The sequence below is a fragment of the Rhinopithecus roxellana genome, chromosome 8 (genome assembly GCF_007565055.1).
Source record: "Rhinopithecus roxellana isolate Shanxi Qingling chromosome 8, ASM756505v1, whole genome shotgun sequence".
NCBI lineage: Eukaryota > Metazoa > Chordata > Mammalia > Primates > Cercopithecidae > Rhinopithecus > Rhinopithecus roxellana.
Window position 1 is genome coordinate 91,274,698 of NC_044556.1, and position 22,522 is coordinate 91,297,219.

The 22,522-nt window shown below is 51.8% G+C and overlaps 1 protein-coding gene across 4 annotated transcripts in view; it reads left to right on the plus strand.

Annotated features, from left to right (window-relative positions):
- SNAP47 (synaptosome associated protein 47) overlaps positions 1 to 22,522 on the plus strand; it is a 45,333-nt gene that overhangs the window by 13,393 nt on the left and 9,418 nt on the right. For 3 of the 4 annotated variants that reach the window (XM_010375703.2, XM_030935518.1, XM_030935516.1), the window contains exons 3-4: positions 9,823 to 10,313; positions 17,756 to 17,880. In XM_010375703.2, coding sequence (XP_010374005.2) covers positions 9,823 to 10,313; positions 17,756 to 17,880 — 616 coding nt within the window. The remainder of the gene's footprint in view (positions 1 to 9,822; positions 10,314 to 17,755; positions 17,881 to 22,522) is intronic. The other variant, XM_030935517.1, reaches the window with a different exon arrangement.

Consider the following 22,522-nt stretch of genomic DNA (forward strand, 5'->3'; position numbering starts at 1 on the left):
TTTCTTTTAGTGTTGCTATTTTAGTGTATGTTTCTGGTTTTTATCTTCCTACCATTTCTCATTTGTACTTGTAATTTCTTAGAACTCTTTTGTGTTCCTCCAGTTTCCTGGAAAAACCTTTGGGTCTTACATCATGGCCTGGGCATCTTCTCTGGATATTATTAATAGTCTTGTTTTGCTTATGGTTTCTTGGTTTTCAAGGTGCTTGTTTACTGCCTGTTTTTTTTTTGTCGCAGTCATTTTTCCTGAGATGGTGTGTGTGGGGCTGAGGTATCAGCCCCGGCCCCTTTACTGGGACCCTCAGTTCCTCATCCTGGGGTCTCCTGTCTGGAGCATGAGTCTTGGAGGGCTGCTTTCTGGCTCAGGTAGAAGGTTCACTCCCTCTGCCCTCGGGTTCCATCCAGTCCCTCTTCTGGGACTGGGGGGTGCCCACTTGGGTGGGTCCATCTGGGAGCTGAGGGTCTCCCAGTGCAGTGCCACATGGACTTCTGCCTGCGTGTTCCTGGTTCTTCCTGCCCCTGCTGGGAGGGTGCTGGTACTCCCTCCTCGTCACCCCATAGGGCTCTGGCATCCTAATTGCGTCATCTCTCAGCATCCCACTGCTGGCATACTGTCCGCCTTCCTGGATTTGCCAGTCTGCCCCCTTTTCAGTGTCAGGCTGCCACTGTGTTTGTCTGTTTCCTTTGTCTTTGGAGAAGTGTGTGTTGAGTTTGCCGTCCTCTATTGCTCTCTGCCCCTTTTTTAAGGACATGTCTTTGAGAGCACATGTGTGTGCGCACGCGCGTGTGTGTGGCTGTGTATTGTCTGTGTATGTGTGTCTGTGTGTGTCTGTGTGTTGTCTGTGTGTTTGTGTCTGCATGTGTATTTGTGTGTGTCATCTGTGTGTGTGTGTTTCAGTACACATAGTTCAGGTTTTTAAATGCTTTCAATTATTTTTATTATTTCTTGAAAAGTCGTTTTGAAGCGTGTTGTTTCTCGTTTTGTGATTATTTGGAGGAAAGTGAGAACTTCCTCCCAGCACCCACAGCTGCAGTGGGCAGAACCTCTGTGTCCCTGGAACCCCACCTCAGCATTGGCCACTGTCCCTCAGCCCTAAGGTAGGGTCGTATTGGTGCATCAGTATGGCATGCGGGTTAGTTGGACTGAGGTCACATCTTCTATTTGACTAAGAGGAGATCCTTTCAGTCAAAGATTTGCTGGCACAAGACTGGAGCCGGAAGATGACAGAGCCCCCGACAATCCCAGCTCCTCTGTGTAACTGGCAGGTATGTGTTCTACCCTGGCCAGAGTCTGCAGGGGGCCAGCAGCTGGAGCCGCAGGGACAGTCATAGGCCCAAGGCCATGACTCTGTTGCTCGGATCAGTTCTTGTTCTTTTAAGGCCTTCAGCAGGTTGCATGGGGCCTGCCCACATTACAGGCCCAGCTGCTTTCCTGGGAGTCTGCCAATTTCTATTTAATCTCATGGACACATACACCATCACAGACACGTGCAGAGTAGTGCTTGACGACTGGGCCTCGTGGCCCTGCTATATGGGCACTAATGTGACCATCCCGGCCTCCTGGTGAGGTCCCAGCCTCCTGGTGAGGTCCCTGCCCTGGTGAGCTGGGACCAGCCCTCTGCCCTCCAGCCCGTGGGATTCTGGAGCCCTCCTCATGGTGCCTCCACCCTGGCTCCTCCCTCCCCTGACTCACTGCTGAGGGGTGTCCCAGGGCTGGACCCTGAGAGTGTCTGCAGGGGGAGGTCCGGGGATATTCGCAGAAGACTGAGCCCTAGCCATAGGTGAGGGTGCTGTGGTCCTGGAGCGGAGGCTGTGGGTGCACAGTGTGGCTTTCCTTGCTTCCTGGGGTGTCGTCCTCCTCCCAGTCACAGACAAAAAAATGCCATGGAGAAGGAGCATCTTCTTCTGTGCCCAGCCGAGTTTCCACGTGGCCACCTGGCATCGGTGCCAGCTTTGTGTGCACCCAGAGACTGTGTAGAGGGAGATTGGGAGGAGGCTGCCAAGGCAAGCGACCTGCAGTCCTGCCAGGCTCATGACCTCAGTCCTCCTGCCTGGCGGGAAAGAGCTCTGAGCACCAGCGCTAAGAACGAACCAGACACGGACGCAGGCAGGCACAGGGCCTCACTCTGACGTGCTCCTCGGCACATGAGAATGGGGGTGCCGAGGATCAGCTGAGAGCGCGCCTGGCCGGCAGCGAGGCCTGTGGTGGACAGGATGGGTGGTGGGACAGGTGGTGGGGCTGACGCAGGGTGGGCTACTCCTGGGAGACAGCTACTGAGCAGGAGAGAGACGTGGTGGTGCAGGCCGACGCAGGTGAACATAGGACGGCCTGTCCCATGAGAGTGGGAGACACGAGGTGGGCTTTTCACCTCACAATCAAGGCCACAGTGGTCAGGGAGCACTAAAGGGGCCCAGGTGCTGGGTCAGATGCTGGTGTTGTGGGTGGAACTCTTGTTTCTTTGGCTCAGCCCATCTTTGGGTAACCCACTACATTTCCAGAAGGGACAGGCCCATCGCTTGGTGCACGGCTCATTTCCCCAGGCCCACAGGCAGGGCTCCCAGCCTCCAGTACATGCAAGAAACAGAACAGACACAAGCAAGACAAATCTGACACAGGATTTTGAAAAGCAGGTCAGAAAAACAATGTGAAAGATTGGGGCCAATTACATAAAGACTTTGTTTTTAAGTATAATTATTTTTTGCAGCTTTATTGAGGTATTGCTGAGAAAACCTGTGTATGTTTCAGGCATGTGGCTTGGTGATGCGATGTTTGTACCCACTGTGAAGTCGCCACCACAGTCATGCCCATGAGCACAGCTCTCACCTCATATGCCTGTCATTTTGTTCCCTTTTTCTTTTTTTCCTTGAGAGTGTTGAGAACACCTAAGATCTGTGTTCTTGGCAGATTTCAAGTGTACTATTAGTATGGAGAGCTGCAGCTACCATGTCATTACTGCCCAGAGCTTGTTCATCCTGTAACCAAAGGTGGCCCTTGGCCACCCTCTCCCAGCTTCTCCACCCGCCCCACATCTGCCCTTCTCTCTGCTTCTGTGAGTTTGGCTTCTTGAGGTCCCACATGCGTCATGCAGGGTTTGTCTCTGTGTCTGGCGCCTTTCACTCAGCATAATGTGCTCCATGTCTGTCCATCTTGGTGAAATGGCAGGATTTCCTTCTTTTTTATGGCTGAATAAAATTCCATGGCGTATAGACACTATATTTTTGTACCCGAACTCAGGTCTCGGCCACTCATTGCTTGAAAGCCAAAACCCAAGAGATGAGCTTTGGTGAAAGGAAAGTTAGCTTTATTAAGGAAGCCAGCAACCTCTGGGTGGTAGACTCGTTTTCAAAAACCACCTCCCTGAGTTGTGACTACAGGTCAGGGGGTTTTAAGGGAAATTAGGGGAAATGATTAAAACACCCTTGTGAAACCTGCAAAGTCTCAGATGGGCAGTTAATCCTTGCTTTCTTGGTCAATGCTTTGTGGCCTTCTGCAGGCATCATCAGCCTGTTCTCATCAGACTGATCAGCCCGTTCCCAGAGCTGTTGGTTCCCAGAGCTGTTGAGTCCCAGAGTGAGTTGTTGGTTCCCAGAGTTGTTGGTTGGTGTATTTTCTTTTATTTCTGTTGAAGGTCCTGTTTTCCCAAGGCATTTTTAATAATCTACAGACTCAAGCAAAGCAATAATTATATTCAAGTAAACAAGCTTTTCTCTAAGTTGGAGTCAGTACTGTTCCATTTTCTCAATCCATTCATCTGTGGATGGACATGTGGTTTCCATGCCTTGGCTATAGTGAAGCACGATGCAGTGAACATGGGAGTGCTGGTGTCGCTTTGAGATACTGGTTTTATTTCCTTTGGCTATTGTGGAGGCTAAAGCAACTCCATCTTGGATGCTAATCGGCTTTGTTAACATCTGATTAACCCCAATTCTGGGGATGCCTCTTAAGATTTCTACCTCACTTATTGTTCCTTGTGTAAGGGCAGGTACTTACCACATACCCTGCCCTTGGGCAGGTTCATGTGGCATTCTTATCTTTTCCTGCGGGGTCTGTCTTACATATATGTCCCCTGTGGTGCAGAAGCCCTGGGTCTGGGGGCCATGGCGTGGGATCCACTGCCTCATCTCACTGCTGCCCAAGACACAGACCTGCCTTCGTGTCCATAAGTCGCTGTTAGATGCTTCCTTCTGAGAAGCGGGGTCTGTCATCTTCTTTCTGCAGCCTCTCAGCTTCCTCACGTCGCAGGCAGTTTTACATAGGCTTGCCCACTGTGGAACAGGTGTAAACCCACAAGCAGGATTGCGAAATCATGGTGGTTCTGAAAAGGAAAGGTTTCCTTGTCCCCCTCACAGGGCATTCGACAGGGGGAGTGGCTGGCTTCTTCAGTGCCCTGCTGCCCAAACCTCTAGGGGAGCATACAGACGGGCAGGCTGTGGGTCTCCAACCCCACGATAGCATCTAGGGGTGGATGTTTACAGCTCCTGGAGCCCCAGTGGGTATGTGCTACCATGTGCTCTTTCAGTTTAGCCATCTGTAGGTGGCTTGTGTTAACCATCTCAATCAGATCCTCTATCCTTTTACAAGGACAGAGGGCTTTCTGTATCCTGGGATTCTTGCCTTGGTGTACCAGAAGAATGAGACTGCACGTCGGCTTGGAAAATAAGTGCAAGGTTTTATTGAGTGGAAGTAGCTCTCAGCAGATGGGGAAGCCCAAAGGGAGATGGTTTTCCCCTGGAGTTGGGCCACTCAGTGGCCTGGGCTCTCCTCCAACTGCCCCAGCCAAACTCTACATCATTCTGCCCGTTGGTGGCCTGCAGCTGTGCTGATGCCTGTTGGTGCATTCCTGTCAACATCCAGCCACCCTTGTATCCCTCTGCTGATGTGCTCCTCTTGATGTCTGGCCACCTGTGTGTCTGCCTGCTAGGGTCTCAGGGTGTTTATAGGCACAGGACAGGGGTGTGGCAGGCCAGGGTGGTCTTGGGAAACGAATTTGGGCAGGAAAACAAAAATGCCTGCCTGTCTGTCCGTGAGGATGGAGCCCTAGTCAGGGACCATGCCCTCCTCTACCCAGCATTTCCCTTCCCCTTTTCCATATCATTTAAAGGGACTATGCCCTCCCCTTTCCAGCACTTCCAAAACTGTTCCTTGTTAATTTTTTGAGGAGCCTCCATGCTTTTTTCCGAAGTGGCGGGATAGAGAGATTTTTAAAGTGTGTGCACCCATGTCATTGTGTGCTTGGCAGGTCACCTCACAGCACTGTGATCAGAGCTGGTGGCCTGCCCTGCTCCTTCAGGAGGCACAGGAGCATTGTAGGCCTTTGAGGGGAACACTGAGGAAATGAGGGGGTCACAGGAAATTGAGAGGACTAAAACCAGGACCTGTGAGAGGGAATCAAAAGTGTTTTGCCTGGAGAGGAAAGCTGACCAAGACTGCCTAAAATAACTGATGGCTGTCACTTGAGACCTTTTTCTTTAGAAAGCTAAACTAGGTCCTTTAGTTGTGTAAACTAAAAGTAAAATCCTAAGCACCCCAGCTGACTGAATGGATCCCGTCTTATCCAAGGGGATACCAAAGTAATTCTGAAAAACTAGTTCAGACCATGAAAAGAAGGAGGGGTTCAGACATGCCTCATTATGCCCTCCTCCTCCTGCAGGTTGGAATAGGAAACACTTGCCATCAGTCATCTCTCAGTGCAGCCACCTATAAGACCTAATCTCCGTAACAACCTTGTCCCCCCCCATCTCCAGCCCAGACACTCCTTTCAGTTGATTCCAGGTTTTTATTTATTTTACTTTTTGAGATAGGGTCTTACTCTGTCACTTGGGCTGGAGTGCAGTGGCGCGATCACAGCTCGCTCCAGCCTCCAACTCCTGGGCTTAAGTGAGCCTCCCACCTCAGCCTCCCATGTAGCTAGACCACAGACATGCATTACGACGTCTGGCCAGTTTTCTTTTCTTTCTTTTCTTTTTTCTTTTATTGGAGATGGAGTCTCGCTCTGTCACCCAGTCAGGAGTGCAGTGGCGTGATCTCGGCTCTCTGCAACATCTGCCTTCGAGGTTCAAGCAATTCTCCCACCTCAGCCTCCTGAGTAGCTGGGATAACAGACACACACCACCATGCCCAGCTAATTTTTGAATTTTTGATAGAGACAGGGTTTTGCCATGTTGGCTGGGCTGGTCTCAAACTCCTGGGCCTCAAGTAATCCACCTCAGCCTCCTGAAGTGCTGGGATTACAGGTGTGAGCCACCGTACCCAGCCTAGTTTTTAAATTTTTTTGTAGAGATGGAGTCTCACTTTGTGCCCATGCTGGGATTCCAGGTTTTTAGATAATAACTCTTAACTAAAGGTGACAGGAATGCACCGACAGGCACCGGCTCGCCTGCAGGCCACCAACTGGCAGAACGACATGGAGTTTGTCTAGGACAATTGGAGGAGAACCTGGGCCACTGAGTGGCCCAACGCCAGGGGAAAACCATCTTTTAACCAATTGCCAATCAGAAAATCTTTTAATCTACCTGTGACTTGTAAGCCTCTGCTTTGAGTTATCCCGTCTTTCCAGACTGAACCAATGCATTGATTGATGTCTTATGTCCCACTAAAACATATAAACCCAAGCTGTAACCCACTACCTTGGGCACATGTTCACAGGACCTCCTGAGGCTGTGTCACTGGTCATGGTCCTCACATTTGGCTCAGAATAAATCTCTTAAAATATATTACGGACTGTGGGTTTTTCTTTTTGTTTTTGTTTTATCAACAGTGGTAAAATAATAGGAAAGAAAATTTGGCTTCATAAAAGCAACATTTCTGACTATATACAGTTGTTGAAAGCCTAGTAAGTTATCACATGAGTTATCACTCATCTCTGTTGGATTGTGTAACATGACTCACATTGGACACTGGCCCAGAGGACCTTCAGTCCCCTTTCAGTTTTGAGATTCCTAGGTATGAGTATGATTTTTCTTCTTCTTTTTCAATATCAATTTCCTTTAAGATCTAATTTGCAAATTAGTCACCTTTAAGAAAATCCCAGCCGGGCGTGGTGGCTCACGCCTGTAATCCCAGCACTTTGGGAGGCCGAGGTGGGCAGATCACAAAGTCAGGAGATCGAGACCATCCTGGCTAACATGGTGACACCCCCGTCTCTACTAAAAATACAAAAAAATTAACTGGGCATGGTGGTGGGTGCCCATAGTCCCAGCTACTCGGGAGGCTGAGGCAGGAGAATGACATGAACTCGGGAGGCGGAGCTTGCGGTGAGCTGAGAGCGTGCCACAGCACTGGAGCCTGGGTGACAGAGCAAGACTCCGACTCAAAAAAAAAGAAAAGAAAAGAAAATCCCCTGTGTGTGACCAGGTGCCACTTTGATACACAGAATATTTCTGGACCCGGCCTCAGCCATTTAGATCAGGCTCCTGCCTGTCCTTCTGTCTGCTCAGAAGCCTCCGACCATCCTCAGCAGTACCCTGATGGTGGTGCCTCTTCTGCCCACGTGTATTTCCAGCAAACAGTTAGGGTGCTGCCTGTCTGAAATGGGGTAGGTCTAGGAATGGATGTCCCAATCGTGTGGAGAGGCTGGCGAGGGGCTTTGCCTGGGGTCCTGGGGATTACACCTCCCGTGGCGTAGTACTGCCCAACAGCTGCTCTAGGTGTCTCCTTAGGCTGAGTTACTGTGCACAGCACCCAGGGCTGAGCGTCCTGGTCCTGCCATGCCCCACTGTTTCTGGCTGTGCTTAGGGCCGTTTCTTCCTTGGCAGTGCTTCCCATGGGTTCAGGTAGGAGCATGCCTCCTGCCAGGGAGCCCAAGAAGGCAGGGAAGCAGGTTGTTCACCTCGATCTCTTTTTTTCCAGATAGGAGACTGTGAGTCAGGGGAACTTTATCCGGGTGAGGAGTGTCTCGGATGTGGAAGGTCAATTCCCTTAGTCCTCTGTTCGGAATTGTTCCTTTCTCTGTGGCCCCAGAGGCCATCCCATTCTCACATTTGAGTTCTGGGATATTGGTGGTGCTGTGCCTTTGTTTCTGGTTTTCAGTGGGAGGAGTGGAGCCACCTGGTGTCTGTGGCATGATTTTGGAACCAGAAATCTCTGCGTTCATCCCTAGACCTTCACTATAGTGCTAGGAGTCATCACTGTAAAAGAAAACGTGTGAGTGTTGCTCTTGGCAACTAAAACAGACCATTTTGGGTGCAGCTACCACTTTGACATTTCACATCCATCTACTGCACCACAGATATTACGGTCACTTAGAGGTAAGTCAAGGCAAGGAAGCCACGGAGTGCTCACTCATCTACCTTCATCAAAATCCCAAATGCCAGTGAGCAAACTGTCTGCGCACCTTTTGTTTTAATTTGGATAATAATACATAATCTTGACTAAGAACGGCCTATAATAAATGCAGGCTGAGGTCATATGATGTCTTCCTATTGATGTGTGAGATACTGAAGCCAACGGCAGGTCTAGTAACTGCAGTTATTTTAAAGCAGGGGTTGATGTGATATATTGAGATCTGCAATAACTAATGTGATGAGATTTCTGTTGGTGACAGTCAAAGGTTCGACTAATACTCAAGCTGTCTACATTCAGGATGGAAGGAAATGCCACGTTCAACCGGAAGTTAGTGAAAGTAGCCATGATTTTCCCCATGTAATCTTGCTAATAATTCTAATAGGCTGGCCCATGGCAGTTAGCTTAGGTGCAGTGTCACAACCATGGGAGCCATTCCTTCAAATAACCCCATCCTTCCCTCCCGCCGACATACCCACTGATTCTGTTATCTGGAGAACTCTGACTGGTGCAGTCACCCCTCTGGGCAGCATGGGGAAAGAAACAAATGAGCTCAGGGTGCTCCAGGAACAGCCTGGACATTTCTGGATCTGCTCCAAGGGAAGCCCTTAGCTCCTGTAGTTGCAGGACAGAGCTTTCTGAAAACAGAATCTGGAGTCTCCTGCTGCAGGTGGCTGAATTCTAACTGCGCATGGCATCTATTGTGACATTGAGGGCGTGACCGAGACGGAACGGGACCCTGAGAACCCCAGTGCAGACATGTGACTGCAGCCTGCAGAAGCTGGGGACGCTGAGTCCCTGAAGGCTGCAGAAACTTCCTGGCCAGTAGAGGCAGCCCTTCCTCCCAGTCTAAGTAGATTCATCCTGCAAGATGTGCTGGGTTCTCCTCAGCTCCTGTCCCCACACCTGTAGATGCTCAACTAGACTCCAATTCCAGCAGAAGCTGAAAGGATACAAAGTGTACTCTGAGGAGGAGGTGCAGTTGGCACCAACAGGAATCTGGAGCATGCGGATGAGAGTGGGTGCTGAGAGTGTGGGTGGTGGGGAAGCACTCTAATGCTGGGTCTGGCCGAGGCTGGGGGAAGGAGCCTGTTAGGCAGAGCTTCAGTTGTCACATGTGCCTCCTACGGTATGGACAGCACAGACGTAGAACATTCCATCACAGCAGAAAGGTATGTTAGATAGCTCCCTAGACAGTAAGTACAGGTTTTATTTTGAATCAAGATGACCCGTCAAGGCAGCATGGTGTGGGCAGAGCGATATTCTAGGCAGAAGGTGTGCATTTTTGCTGTTTTTTTGCTGGTTGGCTTTGCATCTGTGGATGAATGTTCTCACTGCCCTGGCCCCCAGCTTTCTCTTCTCACACTGGAAATAAAAGTCCCTGTGCCTCCTGCTTCATGGAGTGCATGTGGAAATGAAGTACAGTAAAATGGCAACATGCTTTACAAAGGTTAAAACAGTTTTCCAAAAAAAAAAAAAAAAAAGGTATTACTCCTTAAACATGAATTGATCCAGTTTTCCATGTTTTGTTTGTTTTTTCAGATTGCTGACAGAACTGGAATCTCCTGCTTGGTGGCCCTTTAGCTCCAAGCTTTGGAAGACGCCATCAGAAACAAAGCCTAGGGAAGGTGTCTCTGTGACCAGTTGTGAACCCTTTGGGAAAGAAAGGATATTGATAAAAATTCCTGCCATTATTTCCCACAGAACAGAGTCTCACGTTAAGCCAGGGAGGCTCACTGTCCTTGTGTCTGGGTTGGAAATACATGACTCCAGTTCTTTGCTCATGCACAGGTTTGAAAGAGAGGACGTGGATGACATCAAGGTCCACTCACCTTATGAAATTAGCATCCGCCAGCGGTTTATTGGAAAGCCAGACGTGGCCTATCGTTTGATATCCGCCAAGATGCCAGAGGTTATCCCCATTTTAGAAATGCAATTCAGCAAGAAGATGGAGCTGTTAGAAGATGCGTTGGTGCTCAGAAGCACAAGAACCTCTTCACCCGCAGAGAAGAGCTGCTCAGTCTGGCATGCAGGTTAGTGACTGACAAGGCAGTGAGCGCATGCACAGACTTCTAAAATTACAGCCAGACTCAGCACGCCTGTGGGAAATGCCTAACAGATGCGTCACCTAGAGCAGCTGCTGGCCTCCAGCTTGCTAGAGACAGCTCGTTTGTTTATACATGAAAACAATTCCAGACCATTTTCCTTGTACTTGACATCTGTGAATCTGAAATCACTGAGAGTTAACTATACACTTGATAGGTGCATGGATTCCAAAGCAGGTCGGTACCATGCTTTGGATACAGTTTGTCCTCACCGAAGCTCATGTGGAAATTTGGTCCCTGGTGTGGCAGGGCTAGGAGGTGTTTGGTCACAAGGGCTCTGCCCTCTGGATGGCTCAGTGATGTTCTCGTGGTAGTGAGTGCTTCCTCTGGGAAGCCTGGATGAGTTCTGGGAATGCATTAGTTCCCAAGAGTGAGTTGTTAGGAGGCAGGATGCCCCTCTGATTCTGTCTCTTTGCCTATGTCCGCTTCCACTCTTGAGTGTCTCTGCCACAACGCGAGAGTCCTTGGTGGAAGCCAGGGCATGCCCTTGGACTTCCCAGCCCACAGAACTGTCAGCTGACTAAAGCTCTGTTCTTTGTAAATTACCCAGTCTCAGGTGCTCAGTTATGGTGATGCAGAACCTGCTACGACACAGTAAGGGCTTTCAGAATGATTGCATCAGAGCAAAAGGAAGCTCCTGCTGTTGTCTCTCTCATCTCCCCTCGTTTTGATGTGGGAACCAGCACCTCAGGATTGTGACTGGCACCATCTCACTTCCCCTGGTGGGGCCATTCCCATCACCCCTACTTTGCCTACTCCTGTTTCCCTGGACATTTAATCTAGGTTTTCCCAGCCTGGCGCCCAGACATGCTATTAGAGATATGTGTGTTTGAGAACTGTGCAGCATGATTCTGTGTGTTTGTGGCATTCTCAGATGTGTGTGGAGTGGCCACGGTGCCTTCCTGCAGACTCCGTTGTAGATTGTGAATGCTCAGCTGGCCTGTCCTTGGGGCCGGGCTGAGGGGCAGACACCCTGCTTCTTGGCATGTCCACCATGTTTGGCCCACCTCCTCCCTAGCACAGGACCGAGGCTCATGTGCTAGGAGCCACCATGGTCCTGCCTGTCTGATGGGAGGCTGGTGGCCCCTTGGTGTTATTCTTGCCTTTACCCTTTCTTTGGTTAGGAGGTGGGACCTCTGATGCATTGTATTTGTTTTGGCCCTGCAGGTTTTGCTCTATGGATGGCCTGTTGTGTTTTCTTCTTTCCTCATATGCTTTCTTCCCCGACAGATGTGCAAGACTTTCCTGCTATCCTGGACCATCAGCCTTGGCTGGCTTAGAAGCTGCAGCCACTTCCTCTAGACTCTCTTCCTCCCTTACAGGAATCTTTTATCTTGCTATGGTAAAATCCACCAATTTTCCCCTGCAGTTTGTCTTCAAGCTCTGATTAAGAAATCTCAATGTCATAAAAGACTCCATTTTCTAATATTAACATTATAGCTAATACGCATGCATGTATGTATATGATGTACACGTGTACCAGTGCATATGTATTGTGCATGTATGTGACATGGACATCCATACTCTAATGCGTGTCTATACGTAAAGCATGTAAAGCTGTGCTCTTAGGGATTTTGATCACCAGATGTCTGCTAAAAGGAAGAGATATTTGCTACCCTTTCGATTTCTCTAATTTTTCTCTTGAGAGAAAGATTTCAGTTCCCATGACCTGTTTCTCTAATATGAAAATGTTTTGCTTTCTATTCCAAATGGCTTCAAGTTTCAGAAAGAAATACACATAATAATAGATTGAGTCCCATGAGCCCCAGGGCTGAACACACACCCTAAAAATGAAAGGTGCACACCTTAGATATGCAGCATGTGGTTGAATCACAGAGAACCTACCACCTTCCTGTGTATGCCTTAAAGTCAGGGGTTGCAAAGACAGGCATTGACCCCTATGGAATGGAGCACATGGTGTGAAATGTAACGAAATCCATTGATCAAGATGGGAGATCAAAGGTCACCATGAGCTGCTGTCACTAAAGTGCAGGCCCAAACCCAAGTGTCCTAGTGGGAGACAGGCTACAGAAGCATAGAAAGTAGAGGTCTTCACCCACATTCAAGGTGAATGGCACAGGTGCACTGCTGCACATGGCTTCAGGGAGGAGGTGTGTGACGTGCTGTGGAGTTGGGGACTGTCCTGGTGGTATGGGGACTGAAGAGGGATCCCCGGGTATGGCTTCAGGCGGGAAGTTTGTGACACTCTGTGGAGTTCAGGACTACTCTCCAGGGTCCCAATAAAGAAGCACTCAGTGTGTTTAGTGGCCCTGCCATGTCGCCAACCTGGCTGCACCGTGGTGGCCAGCACTCCTGTGTTCTGCGGGCTGGTGTTTGTAAGTGGGTTCCTGCAACCTGTGCTGTTTGAGGTCGGAGGGGAATCATGACCTTTTCTGGGGGCCTCAATGTGCATTCAGGATTCAGGACTGATGGCATCACCCTTCCTGCTTGGCTAGGAGGGCCCCGTTAGTTTAGGTCACCTGAGTGCGGGTTGTAGCCACAGCGAGCACCATCTTTTCACTTGCACGGCTGCACCTGGCCCGTGGTGTTTCACGTACCTGGGGCAGCCATCTTGCCACGTGGCACACGCAGCACATAGTCCCACAGGGACCTGCCGCATGTGTGGGATGGACTGTGTCTCCTGTGGGGGACTGTTGTGCCCCCCTCCATGCTCACTTTCACCCCCATGGGCAACCTGGCCTGTCCAGTTAGGTGCTGGTCTCATGGGGCAGCTGTGCCTCCAGAGGGTGTTCTTGGAGAGGCTCCGTGCAGGGGTTGGAGCGTGCAGTGCCCTGCCTGGTGCTGTGTTAGCAAGAAGGCAGCGCCCCGTTTGCTGGGAGCTCAGTAGTGTGTGGGGCACTCGCAGCTCTGAGGCCTTGCCTCTGCCTGCTGCCTGCTGCTGTTGTCCATGCGTAGGCACAGGGACTCTGTGCCAGCTTCCTTGTGTTTACTGCTCTCAGCTGGAAACTGTGGGCTCCCTGGAGGTGGAAACCATGACGGATGTCTTAGAAATCTCTGCCTCTGGGATGAGCGCTGGTGCACGTGTGGCCACAGGGTGGCAGCCTTATGATGCTGGATGGGCACTTGTCAGGGAGGGCACCCAGGGCAGGGAGCCTTTCCAGAGACCTCTGCAGGGCTGTGTGCCGAACGCACATTTTATTTTATTCTAGACACTCGTCCTTGCCTCGAGGAGCACCCAGGGCCGCACGATCACCCTCCTCCGTGTCTCTGGGCCCTATGGGTTCTGACAGCCTTCTGGAGGCCAGGCTAGGGCTTGCACAGCAGCCTCCGTCTCAAATTTTCTTGCAGTCAGCCTGGGCTGTGGTTTGGGAGGAAGGCCACAGGGTGAGGTTTCCTTCCCACACATCCTACCAAGGGACATGTGCAGTATTTTCTTTTTCTTTTTATTTATTTTTTTCTTTTAGAGACAGGGCCTTACTCTGTCACCCAGGCTGGAGTGCAGTGGTGTAGTCATAGCTCATTGTAACTTTGGCCTCTCAAGTAGCTGGGACTATAGGCACATACCACCATGCCCAGCTAATTTTTTTTTTTTTTAGAGATGGGGTCTTGCTGTGTTGCCTAGGCTGGTCTTGAACTCCTGGGCTCAAGTGATTCTCTCACCTCAGCCTCCCAGAGTGGTGGAATTTCAGGCGTGAGCCTTCACCCTGCTGTGCACAGCATATTTGAAGGCTGTTTGTTCACTGAGTTTTTTCTTTGTCACTCACTGCCTGTCTTAGGGCTAAGGCCTGCCTGGGCTTGCAGCTCTCTGATGACAGCCTTTCCTGTACCTCTGCTTCCCTGGGCCATGTGTCTGTCTGCACAGCAGCACCAGCAGCAGGACAGGGCAGGAGGCCGGCGTGGAGAGTGGGCAGTTAGTAAAGGACCAGAGCATCGGGGTGGCTGAGGTTGACTCTGCAGGTCGTTAGTGCCAGGCATCTTTTGAGGCAGGGAAGTTCCCACTGGAGCCGAAGCACCCAGGAGCCTGCTGTGGCACCGCAGGCCCAGGATGGGCTGACTGGGGAGCCCGGGGGTACTGCGTCAGCTGGCCTAGAGCCTATCAGAGGAAGCTGCTCGGCCCCCACCTCCATGCACGTGTTGGTCAAGTGGGAGATGGAGCACACAAGCTGCTGTCTCCTCCATTCAGCTCCCTATGCTGTCCTTAACCTTTGTGCTAGCTTCACAGGCCCACCAGGCCTAGCAGAGGCCTTTTCCTGGGTGACAGGTGAGTGTTGGAGGCCAGGGCTGAGGGAAGGGACTTGCTGGGGAAAGACAGGCTGGCAGCCCAGATCCCCGCTCCCAGGCAGGTACAGGCAGCCCCTCATGAGCACTGGCAGTGAAGACGGAGCTGTGTCTTGCACAGGGGCTTCTGGCCTCAGGGCACCCTCTTTCCAGCTGACCCACACATTCTGCAGCCCGCAGTGTGCCCTGGGCTCTTCCTGGGCTGGCTTCCTGTACCCCCAGGCCAGCAAGGTGACTCCCGGACAGTCGAGTCACCCCACCCCTCTTGCTGTGAACCACCTGTGATGCTTTTGTTTAATTGCAGTCACTCATGACCCCAAGACAGAAACCATCCTTACAGAACCACATTAAGCTTTCCTGGAAGAAATGTTAAAAGCGTGACTCAGCAGCTCCATGAGCACTGTGGCTCTGGAGATGGCGGGGTGCAGCCTCACCAGGACCCCAGCCATCACGCCCAACAGAAACATTGTGGCTTGAGGCTTAAGCGCTCTGTCCAGACTTCTGAGTGTTTAGGCAAAGTCCTTTTTGTTAAAATTCCAGAACGGCCTGAGTGTCCCTGTCACACAGCCTCAGGTGCTGAAATGAAAGCCATGTCCTAGGTAGGGAGGCCTAGGGGCTCTGCCCTTAAGAGCCTGTGTGGGCTGGGCACGGTGGTTCATGCTTGCAGCCCAGCATTTTGGGAAGCCAGTGTGGGAGGATCACTTGGGTGCAGAAGACAGAGGATCAACTGGGTAACATAGCAAGCCCCCGTCTCTATAAAAAAATACAAAAATTAGGCCAGGCGCCATGGCTCATACCTGTAATCCCAGCAGTTGGGGAGGCAGAGGTGGAATCACAAGGTCAGGAATTCAAGACCAGCCTGACCAATATGGTGAAACCCTGTGTCTACTAAAAATAAAAAAATTAGCCGGGTGTGGTGGTGGGCGCCTGTAGTCCCAGCTACTCGGGAGGCTGAGGCAGGAGAATCCCTTGAACCTGGGAGGCGGAGGTTGTGGTGAGCTGAGATCGCGCCACTGCACTCCAGCCTGGGCGACAGAGCAAGACTCCGTCTCAAAACAAACAGAAACACAAAAGTTAGCAGGTTGTAGTGCTGCATGCCTGTGGTCTCAGCTACTCAGGAGGCGGAGGCAAGAGGATCACTTGAGCCAGGAGTTTGATACCAACCTAGGGACATGCTATCTCTACAAAATAAAGCTTTTGTTTTGTTTTGTTTTGTTTTTTAAAGTTCACGTCGTAGCCAGGGAATTGCAGCTCAAGAAGATGCTGAGGAAAGCACATGGTCCTTCAGCTCCCAACACCCAGCAAGTCAGATCTGGGGCACCAGCACGTAGCAGTCTTATAGACCATCACGCAGCACACTGCAGACAGCACACTGCAGACCAGACTACGAGAGCCTTGGGCAGGGCAGGGTGGGGTGTAGGGCTCTTGGAGGAAGGGGCCACTGGTGTAGCACAGGCTGGGCAGTTTATGCCCCTCCATTCCTGTGGCCTAGGCTGTGCTGGTGCTGTGAGGTGGACGGGGGCCGCCCTGTGATCTCAGGTCACCAGGGGCATGCATCCTCTGAGTTTGTGGCTGTGTCTTCCAGCCTAGCTTGGCCTGTGCACTATGGCTCAGCATTTCAGAGAAGGGCTCCTCAGTGAGCAGCTTCTTGTGAGGGCCTGCGGACTCCCATGGGTAATGTACAAATTCGGAGAAGCACAGTAGTGGGCCGCAGCTTCCCAGAGAGCACCCATATACAGCTTGGGTGTTGCAAACTTACGTTGTAAAATTGTTGTGCTTGGTTGCAACCAGATTCTGTTTCTGAAGAGTGGGATAGGAAAACAGCCTTCTGGGCGATCTGTCCCACTGGTACTGTCTGTGAAGGGAGCCCCTCACCTCCCACCTGAGTCTTACCCAACTTCCCCACTCGCACCTGCACCCATCTGCTGGGCCTGGAGCCGCTCCCTCTTTAGGGCCATCTCTGTGCTCAGTCCCCTGTGGCCCTGGGCAAGGCTGTTCCTTCTCTGCTCAGCCGAGTGCTATCGGGTGGTGAGCTTGTCAGGATCATTTGGGGGGTGATAGGCTGGCAGGGGTGGCGTGTTGGAAGTGGCATCACTCCTGTGGAGGGTGGAGTTGGAAGGTGAGCTTATAAGTATCATTTAGGGGGTGATAGGCTAGAAGGGATGTGCCCTCAGCCCCAGCAAAAGTGCACTCCCAGATATCCCCCCTTTCCTCTCCTTTCCTGAGGGCGTGCTCGGCCACTGCTCCCGGGCTGCCACATTCATCAGGAGTGAGGAGGGCATAGACTCTGCTGGCTGAGGTAGGACCCTGGGAGGGATGCTGAGGCCGCGCACCTGCCTTCCTGCCCCATCGGGAGCTGGCACTGCAACTGCACTCTCCCTGCCTGTTTCCTGGCATCTTCCTAGATGATGGCTACACCAGATGTCGGGGAGCTGCCTGTGCTGCGGAAGAGCAAACAACATTGCGCACTTATCTGGGCCCCGGGGTGTCAAGGCTGCCGTTGAAGCTGCTCTGTAAATAAAGGGCAGGTGGCCTCTGCAGGAGGCACACTGGGCCACCTTCTGTGGAGCGAGACTGCCTCTGGCAGGTAGCCTGGAGCCCCGAGGCTCACTGCAGGGAGGAAACACCCAGGTCCTCTCTGAGCCTGACCACGGGCAGCTCTGACTCACCTCCCACCTCGGTGGCGCAGACGTGTGGCTGTGCTTGGCCCGGGCTGTGGGCCACTTCCTGTGCTCTCCGGAACCGCAGCCTTCTGCAGAGTAGCTCAGATGTCACTGCACTTCCCCAGTCTTGTGTGATGTGCATTTCACCAGAGTTCAATGATTCTTGTGTTGTATACTACAAATCTTAAGCCTTTCTCAAAACAAAACAAAACAAAACAAACGCACCTGGGATGTAGGGCTTTTACTCTGAGAGGTACAGAGTGGCCACCATGTGTTTGCAGTGTTGCAGATCCTGATCCTTCGGGGCTGGGTGGCAAGGCAAGGCTTGCACAGGTCGAGAGAGGAAGCAGTCCTGTGTGTGGTGGCGGGAAGAACACCACCTCAAAGACCACGCTCTGCCATCCAGAGCACACAAGGGTTGTTGCACCTCCAAGAGATGTCACCGCTGACCATCTGCTCTCCTTGCAGCATCTGGGCTGATGGGCCGTACCCTGCACCGTGAGCCACCCATAGTAGACCAGGAGGGCACAGCACTGCACCTGCAGACAAGCCTGCCAGCCCTTTCCGAGGCGGATACCCAGGAACTAACACAGGTAAGATGTCCCCAATGCCATGCCAGCCAGCGCTGTGTCCCAGTCTTCCCACAGGCTGCTCCCCTCACCCTCCTGACCACAAACAAGCTCTGGGTCATCCATATTGGCCTCGCACCCGGGAGGAGCTGCTGGCCTCCACTCGGCAGCTGCAGGGAGGGAGGAAGGGCAGTGTCCGTCCCAGGTCCACACACTTCCTGGAACACAACATGCACCACATTCAGACACATTTGTATTTGTATGCACACATAGCTGCCTTGGTTACCACCTGCACCCATTGTACATGTCTGTGTGTGTGTGCACAGGTGTGTATGTTTACTGTGCATGTACATGTGCATGCTGTGTGTAGTGTGCATGTACTGTACACATATTGTGCATTTATGTGTACTGTGTGTGCTATGTGTACATATGTTATGCATGTACTTGTACTGTGTATATGTCCATGTGCATGTGTGTATACTTGCACTGTGAGTACCTGTGTGCCTTGTGTGTTGTATGTGTATGCACGTGTGTGTGCTGTGCATGTGGTGTATGTGTTGTGTGTACTGTGCATGTATATGTGCTGTATGTGTACCTTGTGTATACTGTGCATGGGCATGTGTATATGTGTATGTCTTGTGTGTGGAGCGTGCAGGCACTATACCTATACATGCATGTGTACTCTGTGTCTGTGTGTGCTGTGCATGTGCATGCATGTGTACTCTGTATACTGTGCGTGCATGCAGGTACCTGCCTGCTGTGTGTTACGTGTTATGTGTGTGCACTGTATGAGTGCATGCACAGTCGGGTGCATGACTCACTCAGCCCTCCTGTGCTGAGCACTGGTCCTTAAGGAGGCTCAGCACTTTGTGCCTGGGAGACTGGAATTTTAATGTTCAGTGTAAATACTCCTGTCTTGTCCCGAGGTTGCTGGTTAATATGCTGCCTTTCCAAGCAATTTTTGAAGCTATACCCAGTCATCATATCACTTCATTTATAAATACCTCCATATGTATCATTAAAGAATAAGAGTCATTCAGAAAGAACCATACTGCCACTATTGCCTTAGGAAACAGGAAGTCATTCCTCAGCACCATCCAGTATCCAGGCAGTGCTCCAACCTGCTGAGCCCTTACTGAAGGGCGTGTCCCACAGGGTGTGTGGCGCACACACAGCTCATCTCCAGGTGCAGCTTCCGTCTCATCTTCCCTTGCAGTTGATTCCTTGAAAAAGCGAAGCTGTCTGTTGGGCTGAGACTGTGCACTTTGGATCTTGCAGTTTTGTGTCCACGCAGGGCGTGGGCTCCCCATCCCTGAGCCTCTGAGTCGGCAGGTGGGTCTAGGGCTCTGTTAGGCCTGGCCCTGTTTTTGTAGGGAGTGTTTTGTGGGTGGCTCCCACAAAAAAAAGGAGGTGGATAAAGACGCTCTGTCTCTTAAGCCTGTTTTTAAAAACCAATTCTTACTTTATGTGTCTGTGTAGGCGTAAACTCCTTTGAGGCCAGCTTGTCTGGGGAAAAAGGTGTTCATCTTTGCTCTAGGGTAATTCAAGTGGACACGGCTTGTCACTTTTTCCTCTCGGCCTCACTTAGTCATGTCTGGTAATGGCACACACAGCACTGCCTGGTAGGTGTAGCCAGCTCACTCTGCAGGTTCCTAGTCACCTTCAGATATACTCACTGCCTCCAGAACATTCTTGGCCTGGGTCTCATTTGCTTGGGGTTTTTGAGAAAGCCCAATACTATAAAGACAGACTTACCTGATTCTTCCCTAGCCATCCTCCTGAGTGCCTCAGGGCACGTGGCTGAGACTGGCAGGATCTGAGCACACCCCACTCCCACACCCCGCAAAGGTGTCCATGGCCGAGACGCTCGCTGTAACCCACGGTTGTGTTTAGACTGAAGTAGGAACAAAGCTTTAAGATGAAAACGTAGGAATTTTACCTGTTAATTGCAATGGTAGTCATGTAGTTGGAGAGGCCCTGAAGTGTCCACACATCAGACTCTCCTGCCATGTGTGGCGTGTTCTTTGCCTCAAAGCCTGGGAGCGATGGGGAGGTGGTCAGGTGACTGCAGAGAGCTGAGGGTGAGTGGCACTCCCCACCAGCTGTCCAGGCTGCATCTCCTCTGGGGCTGCATGGGTGCTGCCATCATTAGAGATCCAGCAAGCCCAGTGGCTCAACACCGGGAGGAACAGTCTTCACATTCAGGACTCTGGCATCAAGGCCAGTGGCAGAGCGGGAGGAAGCAGTCACCTGAGGTATGGGGTTGGGAGAGCCTAGGAAGGCCTGGCATGCCTGGGGGGCAAGGGCAGCACGTTGGTCAGATGTGGCCTCCCTTCCTTGCAGGAGGAGCCTAGTTTCACAGGAGACTGTCTTTTTGAGGCAATACATGTGTTTCCTATTTAGAGAATTCCTAGTGCACAGTTGAAGCTCAAGCAAAAGCCAGAGTGAGTTACATTTCTGGGGAAAATAAAAATGCACGAAACCCCCCTTCATTTAGCTGTGGTTTTTGTTGCAGATGCTATTAAAGCCATCACGCTGAAACGTGTCCCAGTAGTGTGGGTTGCAAATGGGGTTGCTCAGGAGAGGGTGGCTGTGATCACACAGGACAGGCACGGGTGGCACAGTGAGCCCTGCTGTCTGTGGGGCCCTGGCCACTGTGTCACTGTGGCTGTGGAGGGTAGAGAGCCGGGGGCTGTAGGAGGTGGATTTGGCAGAGCCCCCGACTTGCTTCTGTTGTCTGCTCCTCTTTGTGGCTGTGGAATCCACTGCAGCCCATACCATGGACATGGGGCCTGGACACAGTATAACTGGAGGTGGTGTCGGGCAGTTCCCTGGGACACTCCATTTCATGCATCTGTCTTGTCCTGCTTTGGGGTTGCTGTGTCCACGTCCCTCTGTCCCCAGGGAAGAACCAAGTGGACACTCAGTGTAGACAGACACTGGGTCTGGCGGGAAAGTGGGTGGGAGCCTCGCTGGTGCCTGATGGTGGGAAAGAAGCCTGCTGCACTGCTGCCGTGGTTCCTGATAGGAACGGATGTGCCATGGCCAGTCCCGACGGGCACAGGTCCCAGGGGATGCTTGGGTGACACCTCAGCCTCCTGCCTAATGGCATGGGGCAACCAGCGTGCCACTGCCTGCGACGTCTCCATAAACAGCAAATGCAAACACACATGGTAACAGGAAAGCCATGCAACTCATTCCGTTCAAAGTCAAAGGGTTCCCAGGAAGCCAAGCCTGGTGCTGGGATGGGGGTGAGTCTGAGGGTGTGGCCAGGCTCACATGGGGCTCAGGTAGGGCTCACGTGGGGGTGTGGGATGGCAGCATCTGGGCATATGGGGACCCAGGTGTTTCTGTCCTCGCATCTTTGGCAGAAACCCTCTGCCCACTCCACAGCGTCATGTCCCATGTGGACCAGTTCTGGTGATTTGCTGGAACATTCCGAAGTCATTCTGGGGCTCCTTGCCTTCTATGAAACTATCTTCAGAAGGTAATATCCCTTTCTTTCCTTTTATGTTTCTCTTTTTTAGGAACCGGAGAACGCATTGCATCTTCCTCAGGACCCCCGTTCCTGGTCTGGCTTCCCTCACTTCCCTGTCCCTGATGTCTCTAATCTAAACTTCCCTCAATTAATCTGTGTACTCTCCTAGTCGGGGGAAAAAAGTCAATGGTTTCCTGCGTACCTAATGACGATCTTCGCAGAGTGTCTCCCTACTACTCGGAGTAAGGGTATTGATCAGTGCATGACCGCCCTGGCTTCTTTGAGCTCATCGACCACGTCGGAAGCCAAAAGCCTCATGTGACTTTGGGGCTCCGCAGTCCCCGGGGCCAGGAGAAGCTGCATGGACACCGTGCTCTGTCCTGAGCGCACCTGACACAAGTGTTGCTCTCCTGCCTGGCCCCAGTGGGAGTGTGTGAAGCAGGCGAGTTGGAGAGCAGGTTATGGGCAGAGGGGATGATGAGACTGGCCACCCCCAAGGTGACTGGGCTCTGCAGGGGCACTGGATGCAGCACCCACTCTCCGAGACTAGCCGGGCAGAAGTGGGCCTTGCTTGTGAGTGAGGAGGGGTGGGGAGGCCAGGCTCCTCCCCCACTCAGGCTCTCAGCGTCCCATGCCTTCCTGCTTTTCCAGGCTGTTCATGTCATGTGTTAACCACAACGTAGGTAGGAGGTCGATTTTGGGGGGCTGTGAGGTTTTGTGATGCTGTTTTTATTTATGGCTTTGATACCAGTCAGATAGGAGAGCTGAGCTGAGCCGCGTGTTTGGGGATCTGTGCCTTCACTGTGAGTTCCTATTAATCATGCTGCTGACACCACATTGCATGCACTTTCTAAATGCTGATCCGTAAGAAGAGGCTGGGAATGGGGACAGCATGCCCTACAGCCCGACATCCACACAGCAGGAGGCCATGTCCCACGGGCACCCTGGACCAGGTGTGGGGGCCCTGCATGCATGTGGCTTGAGGGCGCCCTGTAACTCAGACCTCTGGCAGCTAGGTGGAGGCAGCATCACAGGGAAACACCACGCCTTCCCTTTTAACCTGTATGCTCTTTGGCTAATGGGTTCATGACAGTGAACGCCTGCTCACCCACCTCTGTGCACCCTGTCCACCCCCACCCACACCCTCTGCTTTTGCGGGTGAGCCACTCCTGTGCCTGTGTCCCCCAA